Source organism: Pochonia chlamydosporia, chromosome 1 (genome assembly GCF_001653235.2).
Source record: "Pochonia chlamydosporia 170 chromosome 1, whole genome shotgun sequence".
In the NCBI taxonomy this organism is placed as follows: Eukaryota; Fungi; Ascomycota; class Sordariomycetes; order Hypocreales; family Clavicipitaceae; genus Pochonia; species Pochonia chlamydosporia.
Window position 1 is genome coordinate 2790631 of NC_035790.1, and position 17950 is coordinate 2808580.

Below are 17950 nucleotides of genomic sequence, written 5' to 3' on the forward strand. Positions count from 1 at the left end.
GTGATCCGGGTCTGATCCTCGTCAATTGAAACTCGATGAAAGGTGAGGAGAGGAAGAAAAGCTGAAGGAGTCCAGGAGTCGCCCGGTGATGGAGCTGTTACCTTTTTTTTTTTGGGCTTGATGGGATGGTGCTTGTGTCGGCGCTGATATGATAAGCACGGAGGGGCAAGGAATCAGCGAGTGGGAGAGGGGCCGCTTTCCGGGCTCAATTGAAATGTGGTTGGAAGTGGCCGAATGCGTCAACCGAGTTGTTCTTGTGAATTCAAAGGAAACAAACTCGCAATCTCAGGACTCAAAAGTCGTGAGAGGATTGCAGGATATATATACCGTCAATAAGCACAGATAGAATTTTCCAAGCTGGAACAAGAGGGGGCAACGAGGGTCTCGTGGTGGAGTACTGTCGCCGGTATATATGCGATTGAGTAATAGAGATATTCGGCAAGGGCAGGCCTAACGAAACCATCGGGAGGGCGAAAAGAAGATGCCAGACTCATTCATGCAAACAATGCTGGGAGAAAAATTGGATTCCGGACCTGCAGTTCCCACTTCGGGCTTGCTCTGATCCACTGAGTCAAGCCTTGCGCTGCCGTCACCGTGTTTAAAATTGTGTCATCAGAAAAGCCCTTAAGCCAACCTGTAGAGAAAAAAGTGTCTGGTCGAACACCGAGGCCAACCATGGCGCGTTCCGGCTTGATTGGTAATTGTCTGATTACTAGATCTATGCCACCCCATTTTGGTCGGGGTCCTGTGGATTGAACAAGATCTGTAGATCGACCTGTCGAGCTCTTTTTTTGGTTATTCCTGTGGCCGGTTTCCGTACCGAGCTTAAACGACGTCAGCCTGTGGAATCGTCCTTCTTAATCCCGATCTTGCATCACTAAATGACAAAGCAGTCAGAAAACCCCATCACCGATACACCGCATTCTGCAGAGTGATCCGTGTGCAACCCTTGATGGCGGGCTCGCCCTCCGCCTCCACGCGAAGCTTGGTTAACGATTAGGTCATAAGGTTCGACTTTGTTCCGCCACGCCTTCTCACAATGCGTATTGCGCAACACTGATGAGCAATCAGAGCTCGCAGCCGACGCCCTTCCCTGGGGCTGAAAGACGACCGACTGTAATAGTGGGAGGGGGTGCTGCATGGAATCTTGGGGGCATTGTGTGACGCAACGCCAAGCTGTCTGAAACGCCCATGTCCTTTCTGGATTCACTCACGATATGGCGGAGAACATCCTTGCCTAGGTTGGGACTTCTTCTCCTTCCTTATCTGGGTCTGATCAAATGCTTCCCCGTTGATGCTGCTTCACGGCGGGCTTTGACAATCACCGCCCGGATGTGATGGAGCACGGGCAGCGGCGGCTCATGGCCGGATGCAGATCCATATTTTGAAAAATTGCAGACCGGCTTTGGTGATTTGACTGTGACTTGTCTGCAGGCATATGCATCACGTGGCTGCCGCCATTCAAGACATGCTAATAAATGACAGGATACCGTTACCAATGCCTTGATGATTTGGATCACGGGGGCGTCAATGGGACGCCTCCTCACGAGTCTGACCATGAATGTCAGGTATTCGGAAGGTGCAATGGGAAGCAAAACGTACCAGGCTCGACATTGCTGAACAACTCCGGTAAACCAACTGTTGTATGCTGTATGCTACGTTGGTATGGGCTTAGAGAGGTGGATCTAGTGTAGGCTACCGCAGCCCACTGCAGTACGAGAGAGCAAGGCTTTTTCACGCCCATTCGCGGTTGATGAAGAATTGAAGGGTCCATCGTTGAAGCATCCCTGACCGAACAGATGTCGGGGGCTTCTGGAAGCTGTCAGTGCTGGCTCGGATGGTCCCAATTTATTTAGTGGGACCAGTTGACTCCCACATTGGGCACAGGCGTCGTTGGTTGAATCCAGCAGCCATGAGGACTTGACAGGTGGTAATTGTTTGTTGATGGCACGTTCAGGCCTTTGAAGTAGGATTTGAATAATGTTGAAAAAGAGAGGATTGTGCCCCTCTCTGGAATACTCTGGCCACATGCATCAAGTTGGTCAGCTGCCATACGCGATCGGGCAGGAGCAACAAAGGCTTGATGGTGAGGAAGGAACGCAGCCCCCACAAAGTGCCACTACTTTTAAGTACAGTTGAATGGACGAGAGGCATGAATGAGAACATAAAGCACATGCATCTAATAAACAATTGTTTCCAGAATTTGCCAACTTTGTGCCACCAAACGTGAATTCCTTCTCCCGGAGTTGTCTGCATCGCCTCTGAACCAGACATTCACTCTGTGACAGATCGAGACCTCGGCGGCCTCGGGGTCAATCCATCTCCGGCGCGCCGAATATCGACCAAAATCCGCCCAAGCCCTTCCAAATGCTTGCTCCAAATACGCACAGCCGTTCAATATTCCGGGCACAGCGGTGACGAGACACACTGGACACCAACCGTGGATTCCGTGTGCCCCCCGGACAAGGTGTCAAGTGTCAAGAACCCCAAGAGCCGGAAAATTCGTCGTCTGGTAGCCTCTTGCAATTGAGAGCCTAGCTCGGGGTGGCTGTGCTCCACAAGCACATGTTACTGGACCAGTTGACCTCACCAACACGATCTCCAGTTTCAGCACAGCAGTCCATGTTTCTCTAGCCCTGTTTGGTTTCTGAGCCAGGACCTGCTTGACAATAGAGTCGCTTACAAAATACTCGCTGGAAACGCATTCGAAGAATCACCATATCACCGTATGGTTTTGACCTCTCACTCTCGCATGCCCGTTCAGACAGCAAAAGTGCGACCAGGCTGACAACGACAGCGTCACCAGGATAGCCTCATCAGCCCCCATCGTTGCTCTCACGGCCATGCGGCCCGGCGCGGTCCGTTTTCAAGTTTGCGGCTCGGAACTCTCAGTCATTCAGCTGTTGGGATATCAATTTAAAGATGCCTCCACGGCGGTCTCACAAAAAGTCACGCGCAGGGTGTCGAAGATGTAAAAATCGGAAAATCAAGGTGAGTTTGTTCTCCCTCTCTCCCGCAGCTTCACCGCTACCTGTGGCTCGGTGATTTGAATGCTGAATGTTGATGGTGGACTCATTGAACAAGTTGCGGACGAGTGCTGACTACTTGTGATTTTTTTGCAATACTTAGTGTGATGAAGTCCATCCAAGATGTGGCAACTGTTCCAAGCACGGCGTCATGTGCGATTTCGAGAGCCGCCGCGTGCTTGACGAGCTTGCCGCAACATCAACGCCGGCGGCCACCAGTTTGAGCCCTCCAGCATCTACTCCTGCCGTCAGCGCCAGTATTGCCCGGCCATCGCCGTCAGTAGCCTCACCTACTCAGCCGCGAGCAATACCAATTCTCGCACAGGCCCATCCTAACGGAGTGTCTCCTGAACCAGACACGTCGAGACCCGTGGATCGACTGCTGGAGCTACGACTTCTCCATCAGTACACTACCAGCACATGCAAAACTCTGCTCACCAACTCGCCCGCCACAGACGACATCTGGCAAAAGGCCGTGCCCGAGATGGCGTTCAAAGGCAAGACATATCTGGCAGATGCCATGCTCTCCGTGGCAGCGCTCCATCTGCGATCACAGAAGCCCACCGAGAAGGCTCTTGTCCAGGCGTCGCATGCATATTCCGCTTCGACTCTGGCAGCATATGTCGACACCTTGGACAAGGGAATCACAGCAGACAATGCGGAGGCTCTCTTTCTCACGGCGTCTCTCATTGCTTTCCAGGCGACGGCCCAGCGGATTTTCATCAAGGACGACGCGGAAACGAGTGGCAACGACGGTTCCAGTCGATACACGACGCCCATGGCCTGGTTTCATGCGTTCCAGGGAGTCAAGACCGTTGTTGCAACATCGTGGCAATGGATACGTAACAGCAATATCGTTCAAGCCGTCATTGATTCACAGCCCAGTTTCCAACTAGATCTAAACCCACTAGGACCCAATTCCTTCTTCGGCCACCTGTTGGACGGTCTCGACGACGAACTCGCAAATGAGAGCCAGGACAAGATCACTGCCACGAGTCAAGGCTACTTTCACGCCGTTAGTGTCTTGAATTGGGCTCACAAGAATCCTTATCCACCAGCCGCACTGGCATTCCCTGCCACCGTCTCCCGGAGATTTGTCGAAGTCGTCGATGAGAAGCGTCCCAGGTCTCTTGCAATATTAGCTTGCTTCTTTGCGCTCCTCAAACGCATGGATAATGTATGGTGGCTCGAAGATGTGACCCGCCGCGAAGTTATGGGCTTGGTTGGCCTGTTTGAATCCGGTTCGACGTGGTGGAGGCATCTGGAATGGCCGATACGCATTGCTCTCTGGGACGGGGGGGCGATACCACCAGATGTCTGGGGCGTGGATTACGAAAAGGAAGCTGAATCGAGCAAGGGATACGGCGACACCATGGTGAGCCACATTGAACTGTTCTCCAGGCTTACGCGCAATCCACAACAAGCTTCTGCTTCTTCCATGTCGGCGCAGGCTGAGCTAGAGCTCATGGCTGCTCCTCTGGATTGAGGCATTATGCGAGCAAGCCTCAAGGTTTAAGTGACTTTTATTCTTTCAATGTTTAACAGCCCGGCGTATGGTTTCTGTGGGATTCACATTGGTAGGCATCCGACGCAGTCCCTCATCTAAACGGGGAGTGCCGTTAGCACGGCACAGACGGTGGTTTGGGTCCCTTTTTGTATGAGCGTACTGAATTCAAATCACATCAACATCCAGTTACAACGGTGAAAATAAACGTGACTGTGATATGACTGTATTAAATACACTAGCAACCACACAAGATGTATAGCTACGCGGCCCGGAGGCAGCCAGGACCGCCAATGCGTGAACAGACGCCCAAAACTCCAAACCACCAATGATCAAAAGCAAAAATTCTGTCTTTTTTGTTCCTTTCCCTTACCAACTTTCACCTAACGCTTTATCCTCTTGGTGGCATCATCATCAATCACATCTGCAACTTCCCCGTCATCGTTTCTCGACCTCTTCAACGCCTTCATCTTCCTCAACTGCAACTCACTCAGATCCTGCCTACCCAAGTGCACCCTGCCAATCTTATCACCCATCGAATCCGTAGTGATGTTCTTCTTGGGACGCTCCTCCAGGCCGCGAGCCTTCTTCATGGCCTCCTTGAGCATAGACTCATCCGCCTCCTTGACACGGCCGACCCTAAAGTCCATCCTGGGTCCAATCTCCTCCACCTCCACGCGCGGCAGCTTCTGCCCACTACGTTTCGTCTGGATCATGTACGCGCGCAGGTGAATCGCCGGCTTGGCATCCCCATCGCCGGTCGTGTCCTCTGCCGTGACCGAAATAATGTACTGCAGCCCCTCCACGTCAATCTTGTCAGCGGGCTCGCCCTTGAAAAAGTCGAGGAGGAGGCTCTTTGCCAGCGTAAACTCGTTGGTGACGGGGCTTTCAAATGCCGTCCCCGCAAACACGAGCATGGGCCGCAGGCCAATCGCAAACTTCTTGTTCTTGAACTGGGCCATGGTGCGGAACGTCTCCGGGTCAAGGTACAGCTCTAGCATGTCGAGGACTTTGTAGCCGAATGTGCGGATAAAGGTCATTGCGTGGGGGCGCTTCTTCTGGCTGCTTCCAAAGACGAGCAGCGAGGCGTCGTTCTTCTCCGAGAAGAACTCGAGCGATGTGGCATCCTCAAACGGGTGGATGGGGTTCTTCTTGGTGAATTTTTTGGCAAGAGGCAGGTGGAGAGAGTAGAGGTCGTTGAGGGCATCTTGGACGACTTGGGAGCAGGATGTGCCGCGGAGGAAGAGGCATTGCTTGGGGTTTTCGACGGCTTTGGGCTCGCGCTTCTCGAGGGCTCGCTTTGAGCGGGCGTTGCGAGGTTTTCTGCGATGTGTTAGCTTGATGTTGCTCTAGTCTGGTTGGTGAGTTAGAATTGGTGCAGTAGCATACACTTGACGAAGCATTTTGAATGTGTCGTCTCCGATTTTGTGAAGACGTCGGTTTGCTTGGTGATGGCGGCCCTGTAAAAAAATGCCTGTCAAAAAAAAAAAACCGGCCACCAGACTTATCGATAAGCTCACCTGGTCTTCACCTCAATATGGAAAATCAGCACGGTGGCCGCCGACACCCACCCCGCCGTCACGTGGACAGTCTTGTGTTCAATGTTCTGAGTTTGGGATGAACGAACCAGCCCAAGGGTCCATCATGTCTGGTCTGGTGGCGGCCGGCGGAGAAACTGTAGCCCACCAGACCACAGGACTCTGTTCTGTAACCTTCCAAGGCTCTCAAGGCCGGGGCCGGACTGCCTCGGTACTTTTTCCCCACAGGCCGAGCTGCAGGTGACGTCCTGACAAACCAACTTTGACCGAGCCCAAACCCGTCTGGTCCTTGGCCCTTCTCTCCAGCTTGTGAACATTTGCCTCCCCATCTTTTCATCTCCTATATTCTTTGTGTTCTGCTTCTTTGATTCATTTACGTATCCTGACAAGGTCGACGTACTCATTGTCCCTCCTCTAGACACTGCCGCTTCATCCGCACAGCCGCGAGCAGCAGCGAATTCCGAGCATCATGTCGTTCATGGGGGGAGCCGAGTGCTCCACGGCGGGGAATCCCTTGAGCCAGTTCCAAAAACACGTTCAAGATGACAAGACTCTACAGCGAGACCGACTCGTTGGCAGAGGACCTGGAGCCCAGATGGGCGGCTTTCGAAGCCAGGCTGCCAATGCACCCCAGGACGAGGTATGTAGTTTTTCTCACGGCGATTGTATTGGGAAGCGAGTGATCCATATATTGACCTGCTGGTGACATTTCTATACACAGATGATGAATGGTTTCCTCAATGGAGCTCCAAATCTTCAGCAAGAGTTCCCCATGCAGGCAGGCCCTGCACTGAACCCGGCACAACAGGCTCCGATGCGTGCCAGCTCAGCGTCGCCGTCATGGGCACAAGACTTCAACGGTCAGCCCGGCATGGAGTCGGCTTTCAAGCCTCCTCCCGGAGCTCACTTCTCGTCCGATGAATTTGCCCGATTCCAGCAGTTGAACGGTCAAGCATCGTCGGCCAGGTCCAGTCCAATGCAAAGCACAAACATGTCGAGCCAGATGCCGCAGCGGCCAATGATGGGCGTTGGCATGATGAATATGGGGATGGGATACGGCCAGACCATGTTCCAGCCCATGTATCAGAACCAACCGCTCCAACATCAACAGCCGCAGCAGCAGCAACAGCCCGAGGGCAAAGGCAAAGGCAAGTTGGTCGAGCTGGATGACAGCAAATGGGAGGAGCAGTTTGCGCAGCTCGAGCTGCAGGACCAAGAGGCCGCGAAGCTCAAGGAAAATGAGCACGACGAGGCCAATGCCGCCGAGCGGGAGCTTGATGAGATTGACAGAGCAATGCAATCTGAAACTAATGAGTTTGGTGACTTCGAATCCCTTTGGAAAGGAATCCAAGCTGAGACGGCTGCTGCTAGATCCCTGGTCAACGACGAGACCTTTTTCGATCAGTTCGATACCGAATGGAGCAACGAGAACATACCCGCCGACTTCTCCATGGGAGACTGGGGCCGATTCGGCGACCCTGTGGTCGAGAGCTACCTGTTTGAACAAGAAAACTTCTTCCGCGACGAAAAGAACGCATTCGACGAGGGTGTCCGGGTGATGAAGGAGGGCGGAAACCTGTCGCTTGCCGCCTTGGCATTCGAGGCCGCGGTGCAGCAGAACCCCAACCACACCGAGGCGTGGGTGTACCTGGGCAAGGCACAGGCTCAAAATGAAAAGGAAACAGCAGCCATTCGTGCCATGGAGCAGGCGTTGAAGTTGGACCCGAACAACCTGGAGGCATTGATGGGCTTGGCCGTGTCATACACCAACGAGGGCTACGACAGCACCGCCTACAGGACGCTGGAGCGCTGGCTTTCCGTCAAGTACCCCAACATCTTGGATCCCAAAGACCTGCACCCGGCGGCCGAGATGGGCTTCACAGACCGTCAGATTCTTCACGAGAAGGTGACGAAGCTGTTTATCGAGGCAGCTCGGCTCAGTCCCGACGGCGAGCACATGGACCCTGACGTCCAGGTTGGTCTCGGCGTGTTGTTTTACGGTGCAGAGGAATACGACAAGGCCGTGGACTGCTTTCAGTCGGCGCTGCACTCATCCGAGCTCGGCACATCAAACCAACAAGAGCAAGTCCATCTACTCTGGAACCGACTTGGTGCGACGCTTGCCAACAGCGGCCGGTCAGAGGAAGCCATCGCGGCATACGAACACGCCCTTTCTCTGTCTCCCAACTTTGTTCGAGCCCGCTACAACCTTGGTGTCAGCTGCATCAATATAAACTGCCACCAAGAGGCCGCCTCGCACTTCCTAGCTGCGTTGGAAATGCACAAGTCCATTGAAAAGTCTGGACGAAGCAAAGCGCACGAAATTCTCGGCGACAATGCCGGTAGCAATGTTGATGAGGTTATTGACAGAATGTCTGCACAGAACCGCAGCAGCACATTATACGATACTCTGCGGCGCGTGTTTACTCAGATGGGACGCAGAGATTTGGCGGAAAAGACGGTTGCTGGCGTTGACCCTGATATTTTCCGACCAGAGTTTGACTTTTAGATGCCATGAATGCACAGTGGGGGGGACCAATTTGGAAATTCATTGAACGTGATGTTGATGAGGTGGGTAGACTTTTTGAAGGGGTATATACGGGAACATTGGGATGCATTGACATCATAGTATCATGTGTATAATCAACAAAATTATGACGCAACGTCCTAGGTAAGGTAGAAGTTGCAATCGATGATGAACGAAATAAACATCATGGCCGTGGAATGTGCTGGTGAGAATGGTGCTTAGTATCGTAGTCTTAGGTCGTGATAGTTCTTGATGAGGAGGTCGTTTGACGCAGAAAACGATACGACAAGGCGATGCTCGTTGGAGCAGTGTTTGTTCACCGGCGTGAGCTCAGTTTCTTGATCAGTTGGACTAATATGCACCGAGGAGGAATAATTGTAACCACTTGGCTCTAACAGTTGACTTGTTCCCAACCAACATGTGCAAGGCATTGTCACCTACCCTAAGGTTAAAGCAAAAGGCGGGCAAGACAAACCTCCCACCATTCACATGCAATATATTGTATGATTCCTGTTTCAACTCTTGTGCCTGACTCATGGCTCGCTGCAAGACATACGCATCAATCGCAGGTTCGCGCGCCTATCGAGCATTAGCTTCGCATGTACGGAGTACAAAAGATGCAATATCACCACCTCAACCAAAAAGAAGGCGTCAACGAGCAACCACTAGTTTCATGTAGAGGCTCATCCAGACGCGAATCTCGCCTCGTGCCGGTCTTGTATCTTTTTTTTTTTTTTGGTTTTGTTTTTTCCCAGGGCAATACGCCCCAGCCGGCTTCGCAGGCGGCTAAAAACAGACCGGAAACGAAATGCTCAAACATTCGCCAAGACAAACATTCGCATCCTTATCCATTAATGGTATGCGCATCAAATGCAATAGTCTGGGCAAGGCGCGCAAAAAAAAGCAACGGAAGGCTTTGCCATGTGCTGGGGTTGGGTGACTTGACGGACCGCTCACCTTCTATTGGATATTGTGGTGGTGGACCGTTGAGCCGGGTTTCATGCATGGCGGGGGTGACAATGGGAACATTGCTTGAGTCTGGACATAAATTGCTTCTTTTTTTGCAGTGGCTCGGCTGTCGTTTTTGCGTTTTCTGCAAAAGTCGAGTTTTATGACCAGTCTTTACCCAGCGCTGAGTGGAAGGGGGGCGTGAGGTTGATGTGTCAGTTGGCATGGCATATCTTGCTCTGCTCTGTGTCGCTTCCCAACATTGAAGATGAAGAATGATATGCCATCAGTTATCCTTCTCAACTGGTCTGAAAGCGACGGCGCAAAAGTCGCCTAACGAGTGCCCCATTCAGAAGGAATGCATCAAAAGTACGTTGCTTTTTGCCGTACCGCACACGTTTCATAAAGTGAGCTCCGCAACTTGGCTCAAGTGCTGCAAAAGAAGGCACCTGACTACCTGGCTCTCTTTTCTTTCGCGGCGACTGATAACGCCTGTCACTGGGGTGGAAATGAAAAGTTAAATAATGAGCGACGCCTGAATAGTATGGCCGCAAAGGAACAATAGCATCATCAACCTTTTTTGGGTTGAGCATCTGTCCGGCTGCCTTGTCAAGCCCGGAGTTTAGAATTATATTGATGGATCTGCAATTGGCCCGTGCCGCCACAGCCCGTTGATCAGTTTGAGTTACCGGGGTGTTGGTTATAGAAGACGGTGTGGTGTGTGATTGCGAAATTTGACATTATCGGCACAGGCTTTTGTTTTCACCGTCATCTGACGTGAAATGCGAAATGATCAACTAGCTCGCGCCTTGAGATTATAGGCCACATAGCCACTGCATGACACGGAAAACTGGCCACTGGAAGTTGGCATGCGTCAGTGAATGAGTCGGCCGGCGACGTGTGTAACTATCGTTCATGGAAACATTGACGCAAACCTGGTTATCTAACTTGATATTGCCACCCTCCTCGTGACCATCCACGGATAAGAAGCAACATAATGATGTTGAAAAGAATGTGCGCGCCTTTGGTAGTCGTGAGCAGTGCGGAGTTTGCGCAAGGTGCGAAGGAGTGTTCCGGCTGGCTCCATATTCTCTACACAGATTAGGCAAGTATTACAGTACTGTAATATTTACCAGACCCTGTTACTGTATTTGGTGAAATACGTATGTATAGTGAATGTGTTTTCTGCTTGGCACTCTTGCCTCCCATTGGGGCATATTCAGACATCCTCGTGGCGGCGTTCCGGTGGCTTTCGTCCAGTTCCGTCCTTCACAAGCCATGGCACACACGCGAGATACGGAAAGATGTCGATTTCGGGCGAGGACAGATGAAGTATCTGGTGCTTTCTGTCTCCCTGTCCGTCCCGTCCATGCGCATTCTTGTGCCCATTTCTCACTGTTGAACCTTTGTACGAGGAAGTGTGGTGGTATACCGACCATCCGTGTTTGTTCGTAGCTCATTTCGTTCTTTGTTTCCAGGTCTGCACTGTAGTTTGTTCTGCCTCACATGTTCCAGAGTTCCTGAGACACAGAACGTCAGCCAAACCATTCTAGAGGGCGGGTGGGCCGGCGTAAGGCATTCAAACAACGCATAATCACGTTCAATGTTGGCCGTTTCAAGCTATCTCGTGTTTCCGAGATGTAGCCCTCATCACTCTTCTGCATTGTGTACGTGGTGTGGTGGCAGCGTCGTTCATGTGCGCACATCGCAAGACAATGGCAAGTTTCTCAACAGATCAACCATGTAGGCGCGCCGACTTGCGATCCGAACTATCGGATGGGTCGCCGTGGCACCAGTGGAACAACAGCGCCGTGTGCTCGGTAAGCATGCCGGATGGGAGGACCAGACATTCTGGGCATGACTTTTGCAGCACGTCAGGGAGTATATTCAGAGCTTCTCAGCCTCATTTCATGATGTGTCTCGGAGATTGCTGACAAACTGATTATAAGTACGTAGTGCACCAAGGGACTCGCTTAGAGAAGCCATGTCTCTCGGAATATTCGAGTTCGATACAGAAGTAGGTCTGTATCACACAGTAACACAAGTAGCAGTTCCCTTTTCGGGGGAACATATGTATGCTCATCCTCCTTGGCAGTACAGAAGCATCGGGCAACGAGTCCGCAAAAGCAGAGATTGTCAGACACATGCTATGCACCTGGAATTCCCCCTGGCAGAGCCTTTGAAGTGCACTCGGAGTGCTGACCATGGGTATGGAGGCAGTGATAACTTGAGCACCGCTGACGTGGACAGAGGCTGCTGGTATTTTGCATGTAGAGTTTGTGGTGGAGGCACTGTACTGATTAGTGAACTTGGCGCCATGAATGTGCAAGACATTCGATCACCCACGATCCAGATCGTCTCTCGTGGTGGAAATGTCTTCGACGCAGCCCTTGTACGAATGCTGTCACCAGGGAAGCGATCTGTGAGGTCAATATGGAAGTGTCCCATGCCGTCAACTGCATTGCACGTCGGTTAAACAACCTGAATGAGGGTTTCACGGCTGATGGCCACAAATAGCAAGTCTTTGACACAAAAGTGTTCCGCATCGTCCCCATGCAGGCAGGCAGCTTTGAGCCGTATCTGCAAGAGCCAGCATGAGCAAAACAACAACCAGCTCTTTGGGGACGTGCGCGACGTATCTGGGCATTCACTGTAATTTGATTCCAGGACGATCCATGTTGAACCCGCAGCTTTGGCAGAAACGAATACAGATACTCCATACTGTATCGGTCGACGAAGCCAACTGTAGCAGAGGTTGAGAGAGAGAGATTGAGTGTGAGAGTATGTGAGTGTGTGCAGTCAGTGCTCGGTAATTTCAAGTCTAATCAGACTGAAATGATGATTTTCGCTTAAAAAATAAAATAAAAGGCACTTGATCAAGCAACCCAACATGGCAAATGCCTATGTTTGCATTCCTGGCAAAATGTCTCTGGCTGCCCCCCCCCTCCCCCAAGTCTCATTCGCCTTGACAACAACCCAACCTGATACGTCGAATTACGACGACCGTCCCTTGCACAGTCGAGTGATAGCCCGTGACAAATAGTGGTTAGTCTGAGACCAAGACCTAGAATTCTGTCTGAAACGGGCGGGTGAGGCAACGTTTTCTCGTGGGAATTGAGTTGTCTCTTGATGCAGATTCGATGGAGAATGCTCCGTATGCACCGTGCAGCCTGTGTGGTTGATAGTGAATCAGCAGGTTGGCCGCAAATCCGCAGTAGGAGTGAACGCCTGACCAATTGACCACATTTGTCGTCAGCAAACGAGCCTGGAGATCCCAAGGTAGAAAAAATTCAGTCACCAGTCACCCGCATCTGCAAGGTTGCAGAAATATTGATCGCCGTCATAATACTTTGCTGGAGCCCACGCAAAACCAGAGGTTGCTCCAACGGGTGGCCATGGTGCCGTTACACTCGTTATACAACAGAGCAGCTGGGACCTGGTTCCTCCAGGGGCTGGGTAAATCTTTCCATCCAGTCAAACAGGGCCGATTTTTGGGGGCCGGGTCATGAGCAGAGCAGCCGTGCGTTTGCAGCCATGTTCCAAATCCTCCCAATGCAAGCTAAAATTGGATAAGGCTGCCCGTTCTGTATAAACTGTCCGAGGCTTGTGCTTATTCTGATGCGACTGCCGTCTTTAGTTTACAATATGCAGAGTTCCTTTGAACTGCATGAGGCTGATCAATGTCCAAATCGAACTCAAACGACGTTGCAATCTTTTGATGATGTCCCGGCGGAATGTTGCAATCGGCCGAGTGTAAGTCCGCCGGCCTTTTGAGTCCATGTTGAACCCAGTGACCGTTGATTCACCGATATGACTCGGAAGATTGTCAAACTCATGGTAAAGGGCTTCCCTTCTGCGAAAATTGAGCAGCAAGTGGTTCCCGCTGCATGGTCAATACTGCCTCTTGATGAATGTTGCCTAACTATTCGACATACATGCAATATAGGCACCAAATTTGCATGCTCATGGCGGCGACACTGGCCACAAATATCTGCTGTCAGTTGACGATGGCTGTGGCCCTCGCATAGACTGGCGGCTCGATACAAAACTACTTACACTTGGCGGCATTGAGGGAACTGGCTCTTGTCTAAATCTAGGCGCAGAGCCGTTCATGCATCGACAATTGGCGAGCGGCTTAGCAAAGAGGAGCGTGACTTTGATTTTGAACGCTTGTTCCTTCGCCAACCTCGACGAGTGTAGACCAAAGTATGTAAAAGCAACTCCTGAGGTAGGGGGAATGAAGAAAACATCCGCCTTGGCCAAGCTGTTCATGGGCACTTTGTCTAGCTGCCCCATTCGGAGCAGAAAATGCACCGATTGTAATGTTTATGGAACCCATCACTCATCAATATTGACACTATATTGGGGCGGGTTGAGATGTCATCAACATGGCTAACAACAAAGCGCGCGCATCGTTGGTGACAGGGATACGCCCCTATGAAGGCAAGACGAATTGTTCCAAATGCAGAATTGTCCATTTCTTGTCGGCCGACCCTTGAAATTTAGTTCTTGAGTCTCCCCATGCGAACTCCGTCCCCAGGGGTATGGGAGTTGCTGCTTGTTATTTGCAGCCGGTGGGCGGGGCCGGTAGTGTTGTGTCCTATATGGTATGTGGTGGCGTAGTGCTTAGCTCTGTCTACCTAACACTGCCTTATCAATAGATGGTCAACGGGAGTTAAATTTGAGTAAATTTGAGAAAATTTTGACAATTCGCCAAACAGGCGAAGATCCCTGAGCGCCGTCAATAGCACCACAAGCAACAATGCCTTGCATCGGCCACCATTGGTGATTCTCTGGGAGGAGGAATGACAATTCACCCCTGCCACCTAGGGCTATCTGTTCTTGCTGGCACCTGTACTGCTTGCCCAGTGCAGGGCAGCATGATACAAGAACATCTCGCCAATCACAAGGCCGACAGTGATGCCAAGACCACTGGGCTTGGTGGAAGAGTCGGTACCCAGAGTTGCTGTTTCGGCACACAATGTTATGTGTGGAGGCCGGGGCTCTGTCCCTGAAAGCTCATTGCAGTTAGATTCTTTGGACCTAGGCAGCAGTTTAAGAACCTGGCAAGCGAGTCAACCCCAGGACCTTTTGCTGTGGCTTGAACAATCCCAAATACATCTCATTTCACACACGCAGACATACATACTGAAAGCGCTGAGGTGATGAGAGTTTCTCCGACTGGCTTGCGTTAGCCTCCTGCACTCCTCAAAAACTTTGCTGCCACCCTTGGCTGCTAGAATTGCAAAAGAATACGTACAACACAAAAACCTCCCTTGGTCGCCACCCATCGGTTTGGCACCTAATTCATGAGATACGGCGGCCGCCTAAATGATCAGGAAAGCTCAACTTCAACAAGGCGAATACACCAAGCCGCTCTCAGCAGGATGTAAGGCTTATTCGGCCCGTAGTCTGTCTTGAAGCAAACCATGCGTGTGAGTCCATGACGAAACACCGCAAAAGGGATACCTTGGCTGGCTCCACGATGTGACGGACAATTTGATAGATCAAGTCGGTAAGGACGATTAAACTCTCCATGGTTGCATCGAAATTGGGGTGATTGTTACTGACTGGACAAGCTAAAAGAGCCACAAGCGATTCAGCGACGGGAAAGGATCGTGGGAGAGTGGGGATGAAAAAAAACGAGCGCTAGCCAAGACAGGTGAGACATACATGTACTCCATACATACGTTGATGCTCGGTCACATCGATCTGCTTTGCAGGGTTGAGTTACGGATGGCCGTGCTCACCAAAACCAAAAGGCGTGGTGGGATTGTCGCCTTTGAAACACTCTCTTGTGCTGCTAATGTGCTGTGAGCAGGCGTCAAAACAGTTCGTGGACGTTGGGAAAAGGCCTGACCTCGGATCCAACCGTGACCATGCACCAACCCCCCGAGTATCCCAATTCGTCCTCGGCATGGACCTAGGCACTAACACCTCAGCGTTAGCGGACCAGGCCTTCGAGCCAGCGACATGGCGCTGGCGGCGTTGTTGTTGAGGAGAAAGTGAGGGTGACGATGATAATGATACCCAATCAAGCGGGGCAACAGAAACAAGTGCCGATTGTTGCACGAGTTGTGAATAAGGCGAATGGCCCTGGCTTTGCCTCGCAGGTTTCTCAAATCATTCACTCCGTCACCGTCAGAGAAGGGCTTTGACTCGCCTGTTTACGGTGTTTGTGGTGTGGCGGGAGCACGTTTGGTGCGGCACAAACTGCAAAACTGCATGGATGCATGTGCACAAGACATCCAAGCCAATGTCGAAGTGGAAGGCGGAGTCGAGCTTCACGTGGCTGGCGGCGATCGACCGTTCTTGGGAGGGAAGGAAGCTGCTTGACGAAGCGAGGGTCACACCCTGGGCGCTCGAACACCCACTTCATGCAGTCTTACGGCCGACATGAATCTCGGACCCGCGAGCACCATGGCCCTTCACTCTCACGAGAATTACGGCTCCGTGTAGGAGTTCTCCATGTCCCCCACCAGCAATGACAATGACCTCTTTGAACGCGACAATCATTACCCTGTGGCAAGGTGTTCAGATGAAAGCATCTGGTGCTCTCCATGCTGGCGGTAGGTTTCCAGAGCAGATGGAGCCCCTGTCATGTTGTACCGCCGATTCTGACCAGCATCACCTTGTTGCCCTTATTATCCATGATGAACTGTCTGATAATTTGTTCTTTGACTCTTGAGAATGGGCTTGGAGTCATCTCGAAAAACATGTTGTCCTCTCCAGCATCAACTCTGGTCTTTCCCTGTATGTACGTCCAGTCATTTGTCATTTCTTGCGCTTGGCCAAAGGTCTTTTGCCGCACAAAGTCAAATGGAATTGGCTGTGGACGACCCGAGCAACACGCTGAGTCAATTGCTTGTTTGGTTTGTGGTGAGCTGAAACGTTTCCAGAAGCACTTGTCGGCATCGGCATTGTCGGCGCCTCTCTTGTCTTATCCGCTGATCGAGGTCAACGTGCCGTATTTTACGAATGATTCGTGCTTTTTGAAGCCTTCTGATGTCCAGCATTGTAAGTGCCTTCATGAAAGCAGGGATCCCTCCATACCCCTTGACAGCTGACGACCTCTCAAGCGCCGCACCATCAAAATTTGGTATCATTTCTAACGGATTAAAACTGCCTCTCAGCGCGAACGGTGATGCCAGGGAAGACAGTTTCTCCCAACGCCTACGAGACGTTTTGCCGCCAGGTTCGTGGATCTTTAGCCGACATGGATACCAACGGTTGAAATATCCCGTCCAGTAAGATCAAACAGCCAAATATGGCGTTGATTAGTGAAGGATTGCTTCTGAAGGACCCACCAGCTCGCGACCATACCTTTTTACAGAATTTGTATCCGGAGTCTCTGGGAGTCGACCACGCTACGACCCATGTGGCCTTGTCTCTTGGTCCTATTCCCGGAGCCGAACAAGACGGAATTACTGTATAGTTGGTGACTTGAGGGGTGGCAATGATGACAAGGGTTGAGGGATGGATGGATGACTGACATGAGCATGAGGTTGTTGCTCAGACCCAACACAACAGAAGTGCAACCACAGCGTGTCTTTTCTCCAGGGCCCCCAGCCACTTACCCCAGCAAGCCCGTCCGTCTGGCTGGTCCTGGGCACAACGTGCCACACAGCTGCAGTCCTCCCACCCAACATCATCGTTTGCACGAGCAGCTTGCCACAACCCCTCTCGTCCCTACGGAGTACAGATTCGGGTGTCACAGTGCAGTGTCGGAATGAGATAAACGGTCTCGGATTTTGTCAGACACATAATCCAACCGAAGCTGGGTAATACTCAATCCACTGCAAGTTTTTTGCTAAGCGAACGTCTGGTTGGAGGAACCCAAAGCAGTTCCCAAGATTTGAGTCACAAAGAAAAAGCACGAAAGCTTCCAATTGCGATCTGGTTCGAGATTGACAGGGCATTTCTCTCTCTTTTTTTTTTTTTCCCTGGGCGCGCATTGCCCTTGTGTCACCCTCTTTACTGGACGGAAAGAGGCTTTGACAAATCATAACTCTCTCGGAAAGGCTCCGAGACGTTGAGAGTGATGAGATTGATAGAACAAGCAGTGGCTAAAGAGACTCTCTAGTCGACACTCAACCCGTCCAATTACCGGTTCCATTTGCCTGCAAAATGCGGCACACTTTGGGCCGTGGAACAGGATGGGCCTCCCCCCCGCACCATCCAACCATTGTCTGCATTGAACACATGGTCAAGGACCCGAAGATGCGTGGTGACCAACAAGAGCTGACAGGACAATCTTCCATGTCCATTTCCCAGATGGGACGTTTCCACTTTCCTGGGCGTGTGGAGCAAGATATCAATGCCGCAAACCACAGGGCGACCCGATATGGGACAGTTGATTGACAGGTCACTGAATCAGTTGCTTTTCGAGAATCAGGCATCCGGGGGA

General features: G+C 51.5%; 7 protein-coding genes across 7 annotated transcripts; 3 read left to right on the forward strand and 4 right to left on the reverse strand.

Annotated features, from left to right (window-relative positions):
• Positions 1-3177: 3177 nt before the first annotated feature.
• Positions 3178-4512, forward strand: VFPPC_00705 (C6 zinc finger protein; the record flags this gene model as incomplete). Its single annotated transcript, XM_018280675.1, has 1 exon — positions 3178-4512. The coding sequence occupies one exon, from the start codon at positions 3178-3180 to the stop codon at positions 4510-4512; it is 1335 nt and encodes a 444-aa protein (XP_018148925.1).
• Positions 4513-4913: 401 nt separating this feature from the next.
• Positions 4914-5933, reverse strand: VFPPC_00706 (Brix domain-containing protein-like protein; the record flags this gene model as incomplete). The annotated part of the gene is made up of 2 exons (XM_018280676.1): positions 4914-5853; positions 5920-5933. The coding sequence occupies 2 exons, from the start codon at positions 5931-5933 to the stop codon at positions 4914-4916; spliced, it is 954 nt and encodes a 317-aa protein (XP_018148926.1).
• A 604-nt stretch (positions 5934-6537) lies between these two features.
• On the forward strand, positions 6538-8577 carry VFPPC_00707 (peroxisomal targeting signal receptor; the record flags this gene model as incomplete). The annotated part of the gene is made up of 2 exons (XM_018280677.1): positions 6538-6708; positions 6790-8577. 2 exons carry the CDS (start codon positions 6538-6540, stop codon positions 8575-8577), a joined length of 1959 nt encoding a protein of 652 aa, XP_018148927.1.
• An 862-nt stretch (positions 8578-9439) lies between these two features.
• Positions 9440-9769, reverse strand: VFPPC_17378 (hypothetical protein; the record flags this gene model as incomplete). The annotated part of the gene is made up of 1 exon (XM_022429091.1): positions 9440-9769. The coding sequence occupies one exon, from the start codon at positions 9767-9769 to the stop codon at positions 9440-9442; it is 330 nt and encodes a 109-aa protein (XP_022285892.1).
• Positions 9770-11843: 2074 nt separating this feature from the next.
• VFPPC_17377 (hypothetical protein) lies at positions 11844-12263 on the reverse strand (the record flags this gene model as incomplete). The annotated part of the gene is made up of 1 exon (XM_022429090.1): positions 11844-12263. The coding sequence occupies one exon, from the start codon at positions 12261-12263 to the stop codon at positions 11844-11846; it is 420 nt and encodes a 139-aa protein (XP_022285893.1).
• A 975-nt stretch (positions 12264-13238) lies between these two features.
• On the reverse strand, positions 13239-13839 carry VFPPC_17376 (hypothetical protein; the record flags this gene model as incomplete). The annotated part of the gene is made up of 2 exons (XM_022429089.1): positions 13239-13572; positions 13625-13839. 2 exons carry the CDS (start codon positions 13837-13839, stop codon positions 13239-13241), a joined length of 549 nt encoding a protein of 182 aa, XP_022285894.1.
• Positions 13840-17027: 3188 nt separating this feature from the next.
• VFPPC_17375 (hypothetical protein) lies at positions 17028-17276 on the forward strand (the record flags this gene model as incomplete). The annotated part of the gene is made up of 1 exon (XM_022429088.1): positions 17028-17276. One exon carries the CDS (start codon positions 17028-17030, stop codon positions 17274-17276), a length of 249 nt encoding a protein of 82 aa, XP_022285895.1.
• Positions 17277-17950: the final 674 nt, after the last annotated feature.